Source organism: Hoplias malabaricus, chromosome 1 (genome assembly GCF_029633855.1).
Source record: "Hoplias malabaricus isolate fHopMal1 chromosome 1, fHopMal1.hap1, whole genome shotgun sequence".
In the NCBI taxonomy this organism is placed as follows: domain Eukaryota; kingdom Metazoa; phylum Chordata; class Actinopteri; order Characiformes; family Erythrinidae; genus Hoplias; species Hoplias malabaricus.
This window is the reverse complement of record NC_089800.1, coordinates 8,242,792-8,255,350: the sequence shown is the minus strand read 5'-3', so window position 1 is coordinate 8,255,350 and position 12,559 is coordinate 8,242,792. Positions and strand designations below refer to the sequence as shown.

Genomic DNA, 12,559 nt, shown 5'->3' with positions numbered 1-12,559 from the left:
TCTCCCTGTGTCTGCATGGGTTTCCTCCGGGTGACTGTCTGTGAGGAGTGTGGTGTGTTTTCCCTGTGTCTGCGTGGGTTTCCTCCGGGTGACTGTCTGTGAGGAGTGTGGTGTGTTTTCCCTGTGTCTGCGTGGGTTTCCTCCGGGTGACTGTCTGTGATGAGTGTTGTGTGTTCTCCCTGTGTCCTCCAGGTGCTCCGATTTCCTCCCACGGTCAAAAACACAAGTTGGTAGGTGGATTGGTGACTCAAAAGTGCCCGAATGTGTGAGTGAATGTCTGCCGCCTCTTCCAGGGTGTGATCCCACCTTGTACCCAGTGATTCCTCGTAGGCTCCAGACTCGGTGACCCTGAACTTGATAAGAGTTACAGAAAATGAATGAATAATTTACAGTAGTACATTGAATTACTCATTTTATTTTTTAATATTAAAAAATAATGCCATTTGATTCAGTAACCAGTGACGCTGTCATGATTGGGTTTAAAAGGACAGTCAAGAAGAGTGTAATGATTAAAGTTCTTAAGGCCAGGGTGAGGGAAAGATATGTTTATGGACATTTTTAAAATAGTATTTTTGACATAGAAGAGTGTGTGTGAGTGTGTATCTCTTACATTTTTTTCTGCCAACCTCTCAGTGAATGTCTTTGATGGGAATCCCTCATGCTCAGTTTAACAGACTTTTTCTGAAATATTTTAATCAGTTCTAGGGTCTACAATTTATGGCAGGGGTGATTTAATTAAAATTCATTAAGGTCAAGTTAGAGAATATGTTCCAGACCTTGGCTTGAGAAAACAAAGTAGAACTTGCGTTATGATCAGTGCCATATCCTGTACATTAAAATAGCCATACGTTATAGTTATAGCATTGTTTTATGTAGTACACAAATGAATGAAAATAAATTTACAAATGAAACAATGATATTTGTGGGGGAAAAAGCATATTTAAATAATGTCCTTAATGGAATTTTTAGTTGCAGTTGACTTTACTGGTTATGGAAAAGCAGCAATCTGATGGGTTCTTTTGCTGAAGGCCAGGGCTTTATCTGTAAACAGAATCCATATTCAGCTGTATGAGAATATCAACCAGTAATTGTATCCTTATTTTTAATTTTTCTGGTTTTACCTCACACAACACTGTCATCCCAAGTGTCCCAAAAGAGCTTTTATCACATCCCTTGGGCTCTTTTTACTGGACCCAGGACGGTGGTGTCTGGAGCCCTGCCCTGTTACTCATTCGAGTCACAGCGCTCATCATAATGTACAGCTATGATATGCAGAAACACAAGTGATTAGAGTTTCCTGGAGCGCTAAACCTGAACTGTAATGACTAGAAGAGTCACACCCCTTAAAAAGGACAGTCTCTGGGTCCAGTCCTGGGCCGCGCTCCACCTATTCCTGACCCCTGATTTAGTGTGTTGAATAGCATTTAAGTATATTATCAAGTTTGAAAACATCATATTGCACCACTACACTATGTTTGTAATGGAAACATGGAGCTTTTATAAATCTGATTTACTGCTGTTAACACCTCAAGTGATATATCAGATTGTTGTGTGGCATATTGGGGGAGAAGAATTAGATTTAGTCGGCCTGTCTGAACAAAGCCTTTGTGTTCTGTAATGAATGATTTGTTCCTCAATGAAAGCTGTGAACGTAATGAGGCATAGTGGAGCTGCTTGAAAGCTGATTCATGAGCTCCAGCTGCTCCCTGCTGTGTGTGTGTGTATGTATGTGTGTGGTCACTACAATAGAAATGTGACCACTGTTCTTCCTTATCTATTTTTAAAGTCTGTCTGACTTTTTGTTCCTAGGTGTTGTTTACCTCCGCCAAGTTTCAGATGGAGCAGAAGTTAATCATTTTTGTCACACTGTGTCTGTGTTTATTTGAACCACTTGATATTATGATATTGTGAACTCACTCATAGCACTGGACCAACAGGAGATCCATGAATGTGATTGTTATAATCGATTATGATTGTACATATATGCATAAAATTGTAATACAATATTATTGTATGTATTGACGGAGAATGTGCTATAGATGGTTCTATACAGCACCTTTTAGACAAGGGTTCTGTATGGGACCAAAAACGGTTCCTCTATTAGTACAATGTCAACTTTGTTACAACAGAGAACCAGTTTTTGGTGCTGTAGAGTGCTATAGGGAACCATTTCCTTTAATAAAGGACCCTTGTAGAACTGTCATTTTTAAAAGTGTAACCTCAACACCCAGTCCATGAGTACCCAAACCACCCACTGTATCACTAGCTCTTCACAGGGTTCATCAGGTAAGCACACCCCCTTGTCTGTGTTTCACTGAATTAAGCTGAGGACACCCCTGGGAAGCTCAAAGTGAAGTCCCGTCCTCCTCCAAGCCAGCCTTACAGTCTTATCTTACCCTTAAGCATCACCAATTGTAAATCCACACTGGCCTCCCTAGTAACTAAGGCCTGTAACTAGCCCCAGGTTGCTCTAAGCAAAAACTTAATACTACTTACCTCCACCACCCACAACTGTTGCCAGGAAATCTAACACTTCTCTAGGTTCTCCCTTCAAAGCCACTGGCCTTGTTTTGCCTGTGACGCTGCTGTTGTGACACTGTGCCTCCTGCTCGCAAATGAAACTAGTCATAATTTGCCTTCTCTCTGGTGATGTGACCTTACTAAAAGCTTTCCACGAATCACCTGACCCAAAGCCTGCTCTTATGCATTGTACTTAACCAATCACATCCCTTAGCTCTAATGAGCTCCTGGCTACCTGCACAGCCACTTTTGGATTCCACTTCCTTCCTGCTTCTGTGACTAGCGCTGCTGCTTTTACTACTGCATCCTTCGATCCTGACAAAATCATCTCACAGCTCACCTTTGCACATTTGAATTCCTCAACTAAAGTTGTGAGTGGTAACTTCAGTGCAACTCTCCCATACCATGCCACTCTTTTTTAACACTTTGGCACCCCTAGCCACTTCCTTATGGCCTTGTTCAAAACCCTTTCCATCCTCTCTACTTCTGTAATTGAAACGATACAGTACTGTGTACTCCTTTTATCTCCAGAACCAATTACACATTCGTGATCCTTGAGTATGATTTTGGCCGATTGCAGCTACAGGATACTCCCTCAAACAAGAGGCTCTCTTTAATTAAGTTGGTGTGTTTCTGCAGGTTCTCTGTGAAGACGCTCATTGACCGCTCCTGTTTTGAGACCATAGATGACTCCTCTCCTGAGTTCATCAACTTTGTCTCCATTCTGGAGCAGATACTCAGCCATCGTCTCAAAGGTAGGACTATTTTAAGATTAATTTTTTTTTTAAACTAGGGATAAAGCTATGTGATGTGATTATTACTGCTGGGGATGGGGGTAGGCTATTGCAGGAAGGCACCACAAAGCAAATTAATACATACATAATGCATGTCACTTGTTATAATTCCAATGTGAAATAGGCAGTCTCTCCTTTCATCACTCAGATCAGTTCTAGTTAACGCAGGTATCTGTAAACTAGGGCTGAACAATTATTCAACATCAATAGATATTGCAATATAAAAGGTTTCCATAACAATGTTATGATTTTTAAACACATTTTAAATGTTTCAATATAAATTATTTACTGGGAGCTGTCATCAGTTCAGCACTCAGTTTAAATTTTAGTTTTTTTAAATATTAAAGGCTAAGCACCATATAATGGACCTCATGAATATTTCACATTATTGTAGTTACTGACATATATAAGTATGAATTAAAATGAAAATAGCAGCTTAATTTGCTTTAAAACTGACAATTTTATTAAATTGACGGAAAAACCCGAGTTTGCTACGGAAATTCTTGAACGCAACTGTGTGACGTCACTAGAGGACAACGCCGCGGTAAAACACCGTTATGACTGACTGTTATGACAGTATCTAGCTAAATAACCAACATTATTCATGACAATAGCCTAGCAATAAGCTAAACTCAAATTTAGAGGTACCGTTATTCTTGTAAATGTGATCGAAGTCGAACTCGAATTCATCCGACACTATAAACCTCCGTAATGCAGCTACGTAGCCGAGTATATTCTGAGCCACCGAGTTTAGCAAGTCAAGCTAACGTTAACTAACACCAACTAAAACAGGGGAAGTAAGTGTCCTTACCCTGTTTACCTCCATGTTACAGAGGCTCTTGAACACCTTTCGTTGGTGTCCTTACATGCCCATATTGTTGGAAAAGCGCCAGTGAAATGAGCTACAGATAACGGAGTGAGCGGATGGTCCTTTCCAAATTGCCTGTTTAAAGTTGACAAATTTAGTCCATTTTCTGGATATTTTGGGATCTTTGGGCCATTTGTACACAGATGTCCCACTGTACATTGAATTATTGCAGTCAAATACAACACACCTTTTCGTCATTTTGCATTAAATTAAGTGCAGCTTCTAGAGTTGTTGTCCACCATCTACGTCACAGACAAGACGCCTATTAGAGTTTCCGAACACCGTTTGGGGGGGGAACCAATGGTTTTTTTAAACCTTATTCCTTGAATTAGTAAGAAATAACATGTTTTCTGACTATCAATAAACACAAGTTAGGAACTCAAATTCCACTGTATTTATTTGTTTGATAAAAACAAAGAGCCCATACTTGCTCTTTGAACACTTTGTTTCCCAGAAATGTTAGCTTCATGTTCTTTTGTAGAACATTACATGAGCCTGACTTTCTCAGAAGAAAATGCTTTTTTTTTCCAGCATGAAAAGTGTAAACAAACCGAAGTTTCCATTAGAAGTCATTAGCCACCTGAGGTACAGTTGTGAGCAGAAGCCATTAGCATTGTGTGGGCATTATGCATGCAGAGCCAGGCATGCTGTCTCATTTCGCCTGTCTCAATCTCTCTATCTATTGCTTCTTCATTCATCTTTCTTTCTGGCGGCAGGTGGATCAAATAACGCAGTGAGTGACTTGGCAAAAATGCAGAAAGGACTTTAGCCTACATTCAATCTAAACTATGTGGCCTAAAATGTTTAGACATGCTTTAAGCATAGCGTTGCTGCTCAGAATAGCTATCACTATATAGAAAAGCTATATGGGCTATGGAGCAGCACACCTGCAGTCTCTGCAGTGATGAAAGCCCATTTGTGATCCAGAACTAATCATACATCATGATGATCTCGCTAATGCTCTTGTGGCTGAGTGCCATCAAATCCTCTCAGGGTTGTTCCAACATCTGCTATAAAGCCTTATCAGAAGAGTAGAAGCTGTTACTGCAGCAAAGGGGAAGCAAATTCTTGCTAATAACTTTTAGCAGCTGTCCGCAAACCTTTGTTACACTACTTTGGCTCGTCAGTCATTGAAACTGCCAAAGAAATGGGTCTCGACGATTGGTCAGATATCTGGTGCTATAATGGTTGCTATAATGTTCTTTAATTTCACATTTGTCTCTCCCCATTCTCACTGCAGGTCAGGTCAGTTGGTTTGGATATGAGAGTCCACGTAGTTTCTGGGATTATGTCCGTTTGGCCTGCAGCAAAGTCCCCCACAGCTGCATCCCCAGCATTGAGAGCATGGAGAACGTCCGCAGCTCTAGGGCCAAGGTAATAACAAAAATTTGTATTAATAATAGTAAAAAGTATATGTATCATTCAGGCTTCAACATATGGCTGATATCAGCAACAAATGCTCAAATGGATATTCCTGTGGAAATATGCAATACCCGAGATTCAAATGAGAGGTCTTTTAGGTTCAGTTGGTGGTGAATGCCTTGTTGTGAAAGGAGATTGGTTCTGATTGGCCGAAGTGGTACCAAAATTTCCAGCACCCAGTCCTGCTCTGCTGGCCAGGCTTTTAACCCTTCATTTCCCCATCTGCAGGACTTCCTTGCAGAACTTCATATTAAAAAACTGAGCCAAATTAAAGTATAAACAATAAACAGTTCAAATAAGAACGACCACATAGGAATTTGCAAACTTTAAATTGTATAGAATCAGAGAACACGAGTAATAATAACAATGCATAGGACAGGATTGGTGAAAAAACACCTACAAAAAAGTTTTGTCACTCTCTTTTTCTCTTTCTCTCTCAGGGTCGTGCATGGATAAGAGTTGCGTTAATGGAGAAACGCTTGTCTGAATATATCTCTTCTGCTTTGAGAGACTTCAAAACCACAAGGTTTTTCAGCGCATAAAACACACCTGCTCTCTCACACACATTCTCACACACACACACACTCTTCTATGAAGCTATCAAGCTGCAATGTGGCAGGATTGTGAATTCTGGGTGGTGTGAATCCTCATGTAAACGGGACACAAATTTTGTGGCTATGTCATTTTAAAGGCCCATATTCTACTGCTTTTTCAAACAGTTCTGGGGTGTTAAGGAAGCATCTGTGACATGCTTTGTTCATGATATCACAAGGATCAAACACTACAGCAGTATTATCCCCCTGTCTAAACAGCTTTGTTCAGAATGCATGGTTTCAGCACCTACTCCTTTAAATGAGAACGAGCCACAGCTCAGTTCAGTGCAAGAGACCCGGAGTGAGGAGCAGAAGATCTGGTTACTAGCCGTTTTTGCTCTGTTCTCTTTCTTTTATATTCTCATTTGTTCCATATCAGTACTCTTATTTCCCAGCGCTTGTTGTATTTACTTCTCACGTTTAACCTTGTCTTGGCACTCTAAAATAATCTCCCCTTAAATTCTTTGTAAGACATATTCAATATTATTTAATAATGCGCTCAAAATAATACCTAATATTCATGTATATAAATGTAAACGTTTGGTAGTTTTATAGATCATTGTCATTGTGAGAATGGGCATGATTTTGTTTATGAATATACTGCGTTTGTGTTTACCAGGAGGTTTTATGAAGATGGGGCCATAATGCTGGGTGAGGAGGCGGGGCTGCTGGCAGATACTCTGATTGGACTAAATGCTATTGACTTCAGGTATGTCTCAGTCTCTCTGTCTCTCTGTGGGGTGTTATTGACATTCAGCCATGTATCAGTCAGACAGAATGTTAATGATTCATTAATAGCTGCTCTTCCATATGCCCCTGCAAATTTAAGCCTGTACTGTACAAACAAACCCTTTCATCCCAAGGACAGTCAGTGTTTATGTACAGTACTGTGGGCATTTGGCACTATGATGTTATTATAGATGCCTTTCATTTCGGGGGTGAAAAATGGGCAGTGGTTAACGGACTTTGGCCAAGTAATAATGATGTGTGTGTATAGAGTTTCCATCCAATGCCTAGATTAACTATACAGTCTGAACACTGTTGGTGGAATAGTTTTGGTTCGCAGACCATTCTCAATCCAGCAGTGACTCTCATGCTTTGTAATCTGCAGTTTCTGTCTGAAGGGAGAGGTTTTGGATGGAAGCTATCCTGCTGTTATTGACTACACACCGTACCTCAAATTCACACAAAGGTAAGACTTCAGTTCATGCCTATAATTGAATATGGTTATGTTAAATGATTGCATTAATGGAATATGACTGTATGCAGCCATGGAGGGGGATTGAACGTATGGTTTCCCAATTAAATTTGGAATAATTACTCTTTAATAATCTTCGTTGTTACAAGGAGCACTAGGTAAGGTTTGGTATTTTTTGCTCCTGAGCTCCCCCTACTGTTGCAGAGTGTAATACATATTTACAGCACTTCCCTAAAATCAAGGGGGAGAGGGTGTCCTACACTCCTCCGGAATTTACATGCAATATCCACAGTAGGAGCAACGAGAGATGTTCTATTCTCCCTCAGTGAAGCATTACAATAAAATATAAACAACTACCTAATTGTTTTGTTTTATATATTCATTCGTTGTCTGAAACCGCTTATCAAGTTCAGGGTCGCGGTGGGTCCGGAATCAACAAAGAATCAATGGGCGCAAGGCAGGAACACACCCTGGAGGGGGCATTGGTCATTCACAGGGCGACACACATTCATTCACACACTCACACCTATGGACATTTTGAGTCGCCAGATAACCTACCAATGTGTGTTTTTGGACCATGGGAGGCACCCGGAAGAAACCCACACGGACACAGGGAGAACACACCGAACTCCTTACAGTCACTCGTAGCGGGACTATGTGTGTCTGTGTACTGTGTATGCATTAGTGTTGTTGCTTTGTGAGAATCATGCATTCCTGTTTGTATCCTATTGCTTTTACCCAGTTGAGTCTTCACAAAGAGCAATTCTCCTCATATCACAGTTGTCTGTCCATTTTATGACATTAAAAATCACTGAAACTGCGCATAAATACTGCTCATAAATATTAATACTGGCCTATAGCCAACTCACTCACGCTTGTGGATGGTAAAAGCTGAAAGGTAAGGCTGTGTTTCTGTGTGCCTCAGCTCAGACAGTATCAGCAGTGATGAGGAGGAGATGCGGACGCTGGGCAGCAGTGGCAGTGAGGCCAGCACACCTGAGTCCAACATGGCAACCAGCCTGCGCACTGACCTCAGCAGCTGGTACAGCAAGTGCAAAAGAGTGGAGCAGAAATACAGAGTGGTACTGGAACAAAAGGTAGGTGTCTGTTTGTGTCACAACATAATTCCAGGAAAAATCGCATCTCAGGACAAGGTTCAGATTTGCTGAAATGTCAGGAGAAACAAACCTGTCCTGACTTTTATAAATATCTTTATACCAAGATCAGAAACGTATGCTGTGTTCTCTGAGGTTAAGATTAAGGTGTAGTGTTAATGTAGCTAAAGTTATCATCATTAATCCCAGTTGTTATTCTATTACTGATGGTGCCCTATATGTAGTATATGAGGCATCCCCCTACATCCTGATGTTGTGCAGAAACTTACATGTCTGTGTGTGTATAGGGATACCTGGAAGAGCTGGTACGTTTGAGAGAAGCTCAGCTCTCTGAGTCCATGTCCCAAAACAAAGCTTTACTGCAGCGCTCCACAGAAGCTGACATCAGCCACAAACTGGAGAAGGAACAGTTGGAGTTCATCATCCTGGAGCTACAGGACCAGCTGTGAGTATGAGCACTTCTGATCCATGCATGGGTGTTTGTGATGATAACTGGTTGGAGTTGTAGTCTGATGCAACAGACTGATACTTTATTCACTAATGCAGGCTTGAGTGCTTTGGCCACATATTGGTCAGTTACCTTGGCATTTACACAGACCTAAATGCAGTGTGAACTCTGGTGGAAAATGACTTGGATTGTTCTGAATTTGTTTGTGACTCTTGTATGCATTTCTACTGTTAAGGAGTTTGTTTTTGTTTCCACAAGACAGGAAAACTATATCCCATAATTGAACAAGTGTACAATGAGGTTTTGGAGCGATTTTGTGGAATGTATAATCCTCAGATTCTTTTGGATACAATATTATCCCCAAGAAAAGAACAAATTTTTTTTAATGCTATGCAACATTCAAGTGCTTATCCAATTCAGGGTCGTGGTGGGTCCGGAGCCTCCCCAGAATCACTGAACGCAAGGCGTGAACACACCCTGGAGGGGGCGCCAGTCCTTCATACGGCGACACATTCACTCACACCTATGGACACGTTTGAGTTGCCAATCCACGTGTGTTTTTGTACCGTGGGAGGAAACCCATGCGGACACAGGGAGAACACACCAAACTCCTTACAGACAGTCACTCGGAGCCAGGCTCAAAGACCTCTGGATCTGTTTGATAGAGACACTACCTGCAGCTCCACCATGCTGCCCCGCTATGCAACAGTTACAATAAAAGATCAGAAGAGAGGGAAAATGTTTGAAATTACAATTATGTTGCACAAAGACCTAAAAAATGTCTAATTCGCCAAAAAAACACCTTGGATTTGGCTTCTGCCGACCCTTTACACCTTGCCACCAATTACTTGAAACGTCTCTCCCAACCAGCCCCCTCCCCCAATGCCAAACCGGTGCACGCCCCATGCTGCCATCCTGCAAACATATGCTCACCCAATCTGGTCACCCTTGACTTCAGGCTCGTGTGCAGCTGCTCCAGAGCATTCCCTTCTAATACTAATGCTTTTCTTTTGGGATTGCACTCGGTGTGTATGCAGTTTAAAAAACCTGTCTCAGCAAAAGCAGCTGAATCATTCCCTAAAAGTGTCCACAAAGCTTAGGATGTAATGTGGTTATCTTCTACCTCGTTCAGCAAGGTCCACAAGTGCTTCTTGTGTTAGCATATTTACTTCTCGCTCGATCCCACAGCAGAGGGGCGCCCAGGCCACAGAGGCGGTCTAATCACATCAAGATAAAGTAACTATGGAAACTAAGTCATCAATGAGTTGATGCAGTGACAATGTTGTGGAGGGAGGAGGGACAGAGAGAAGGACGGAGGAGTAAAAGACAATGCTCTGACGATCTGATATCCTAAATTTAACCCAGCTGACTTCTCTCTCAAAATTCCATGCAATGTCCCAGTATGGGGTTTAAAGCTGTTTTGAAAGAATCTGTTCCTGTCATTTGTTCATTCATTCATTTTCTGTAGCTGCTTCATCCTAATCAGGGTCATGACCGGTCTGGAGCCTACCCAGAATCACCGGGTGAAAGCAGGAACACACCCTGAAGGGGGCGCCATTTCAGCACTGAACATCACTCTCTCACACACTCACACCAACGGACAATTTCACCCACACAATTGTCGTCACTTCTGCACAGTCAGTCCACCCAGCAACACGTATTTATTGTGAGAGGAAACCAATGCAGACACAGGGAAAACACATGAAACTGCTCACAAAGAGTGACCTGTAGTGGGGATTTAAAACGCAAAGCCATAGCCGTTTCTCAATACGTTTTCGTGTCTGTACTTGTGTTTTTGGGAAACGTTATCAGTCTCAGCCCAGGTTCTGTTCCATTTAATAGTCCACGTCTAGCCAAGTACAGTTCAAATACCCGGATGTGTTCTTGCTCCGCCCGTGTTATCGAGGATGTACTGGGACATGACCTCTGTAGACTTGAGAAAGTCAGATATCCCAGAATGCATTTCGCACCAACCTCAGTGCTATTATGTTTTTCGTGCCACGGAAAAAACGGTGATTCATAGTACGCTGGCGTTCCAATTACATAACGACCACACCGTCCTCAGGAGTTTGTACTCGTGAGTCGAACTCGTCAAGTTTGTACTACAAAGTACGACAGTTCGAACTTGACGTACTTTGTGTTGAGAAACAGTCCATGACCCTGAAGCTGTGTGACTACAGCACCATCTTAATGCCCACAGGACCCCTAGAGAGCAGGTCTGATGTGTGTGGTGGATCATTCTCAGCGCTACAGTGACATTGATATGGTGGTGGTGTGTTAGTGTGTTTTGTGCTGTGGATCAGACACAGCAGTGCTGCTGGTGTTTTTAAACCCCTCAGTGTCACTGATGAACTGAGTCCACCAGCCAAAAATATCCAGCCGACAGCGTCCTGTGTCACTGATGAAGGACTAGAGGACGACTGACACACACTGTGCAGTGACAAATGAACTACTGTCTCTGACCTTACATCTACAAGGTGGACCAACGAGGGAGGATTGTCTCACAGAGTGGACAGAGAGTGGACACAGGGTTTAAAAACTCCAGCAGCACTGCTGTGTCTGATCCAATGCCTCGTACCAGCTCAATACACACTAAAACACCACCACCACGTCATGGGTCACTGCAGGGATGAGAATGATCCACCACCCACATCAGACCTGCTCTGTGAGGATCCTTTGGGGGTCCTGAGCGTTAAAGAGCAGGGTGAAATGGGGATAACGAATGCGGAGCAACAGCTTGATTAAAGTGCTCCTCTATTGTCAGTGGATCTGATACTTGTGGAGCTGATAATGTGATTGTTCAGTGTATATCACAAATTCATCATAAAATATGTATTAATATTCATTCATTCATTCATTATCTGTAACCGCTTATCCAGTTCAGGGTCGCGGTGGGTCCAGAGCCTACCTGGAATCATTGGGCGCAAGGCGGGAATACACCCTGGAGGGGGCGCCAGTCCTTCACAGGGCACCACAGACACACACACACACACATTCACTCACACACTCACACCTACGGACACTTTGGAGTCACCAATCCACCTACCAAAATGTGTTTTTTGGACTGTGGGAGGAAACCGGAGCACCCGGAGGAAACCCACGTGGACACAGGGAGAACACACCAACTCCTCACAGACAGTCACCCGGAGCGGGACTCGAACCCACAACCTCCAGGTCCCTGGAGCTGTGTGACTGCGACACTAACCTGCTGCACCACCGTGCCGCCCTGTATTAATATTGTTAATTGTATTGTTAATTGTGCTTTGAACTGCACAATCAGGGACGGCTTATCCAATCCTATGCGTATGTGCACTGCAGAAGTATTCACTTAATTTACACATGCAGGCCCCAACAGAATACAAATCGTTCCATTTGTAGGCAATATTCATTTGTAATCGGGTAACAGCAAAGCGCTTGTCGAAAACAGAACCTGGGGCTAAACGGAAGAGTCATTAGATTATGATGTTAATGTGCTTCAATTCCCCGAGTGCGTGGCCAAATGTGCTGGCGCAGGGGAAAGCAGGCACTTCAACAGTTACTGGATTGGCCTGTATTATTAACAAAGCCTTGTGAGCATACTGGTTGTCTTAAGAATGCTGAT

General features: G+C 42.5%; 1 protein-coding gene across 4 annotated transcripts in view; it reads left to right on the top strand.

Annotated features, from left to right (window-relative positions):
• The window catches only part of rundc3b (RUN domain containing 3b), a 34,242-nt gene that overhangs the window by 9,737 nt on the left and 11,946 nt on the right, over positions 1-12,559 (top strand). For all 4 annotated transcript variants that reach the window (XM_066645595.1, XM_066645587.1, XM_066645612.1 and 1 more), the window contains exons 2-8: positions 3,160-3,275; positions 5,423-5,556; positions 6,045-6,130; positions 6,817-6,906; positions 7,309-7,389; positions 8,321-8,492; positions 8,798-8,955. In XM_066645595.1, coding sequence (XP_066501692.1) covers positions 3,160-3,275; positions 5,423-5,556; positions 6,045-6,130; positions 6,817-6,906; positions 7,309-7,389; positions 8,321-8,492; positions 8,798-8,955 — 837 coding nt within the window. The remainder of the gene's footprint in view (positions 1-3,159; positions 3,276-5,422; positions 5,557-6,044; positions 6,131-6,816; positions 6,907-7,308; positions 7,390-8,320; positions 8,493-8,797; positions 8,956-12,559) is intronic.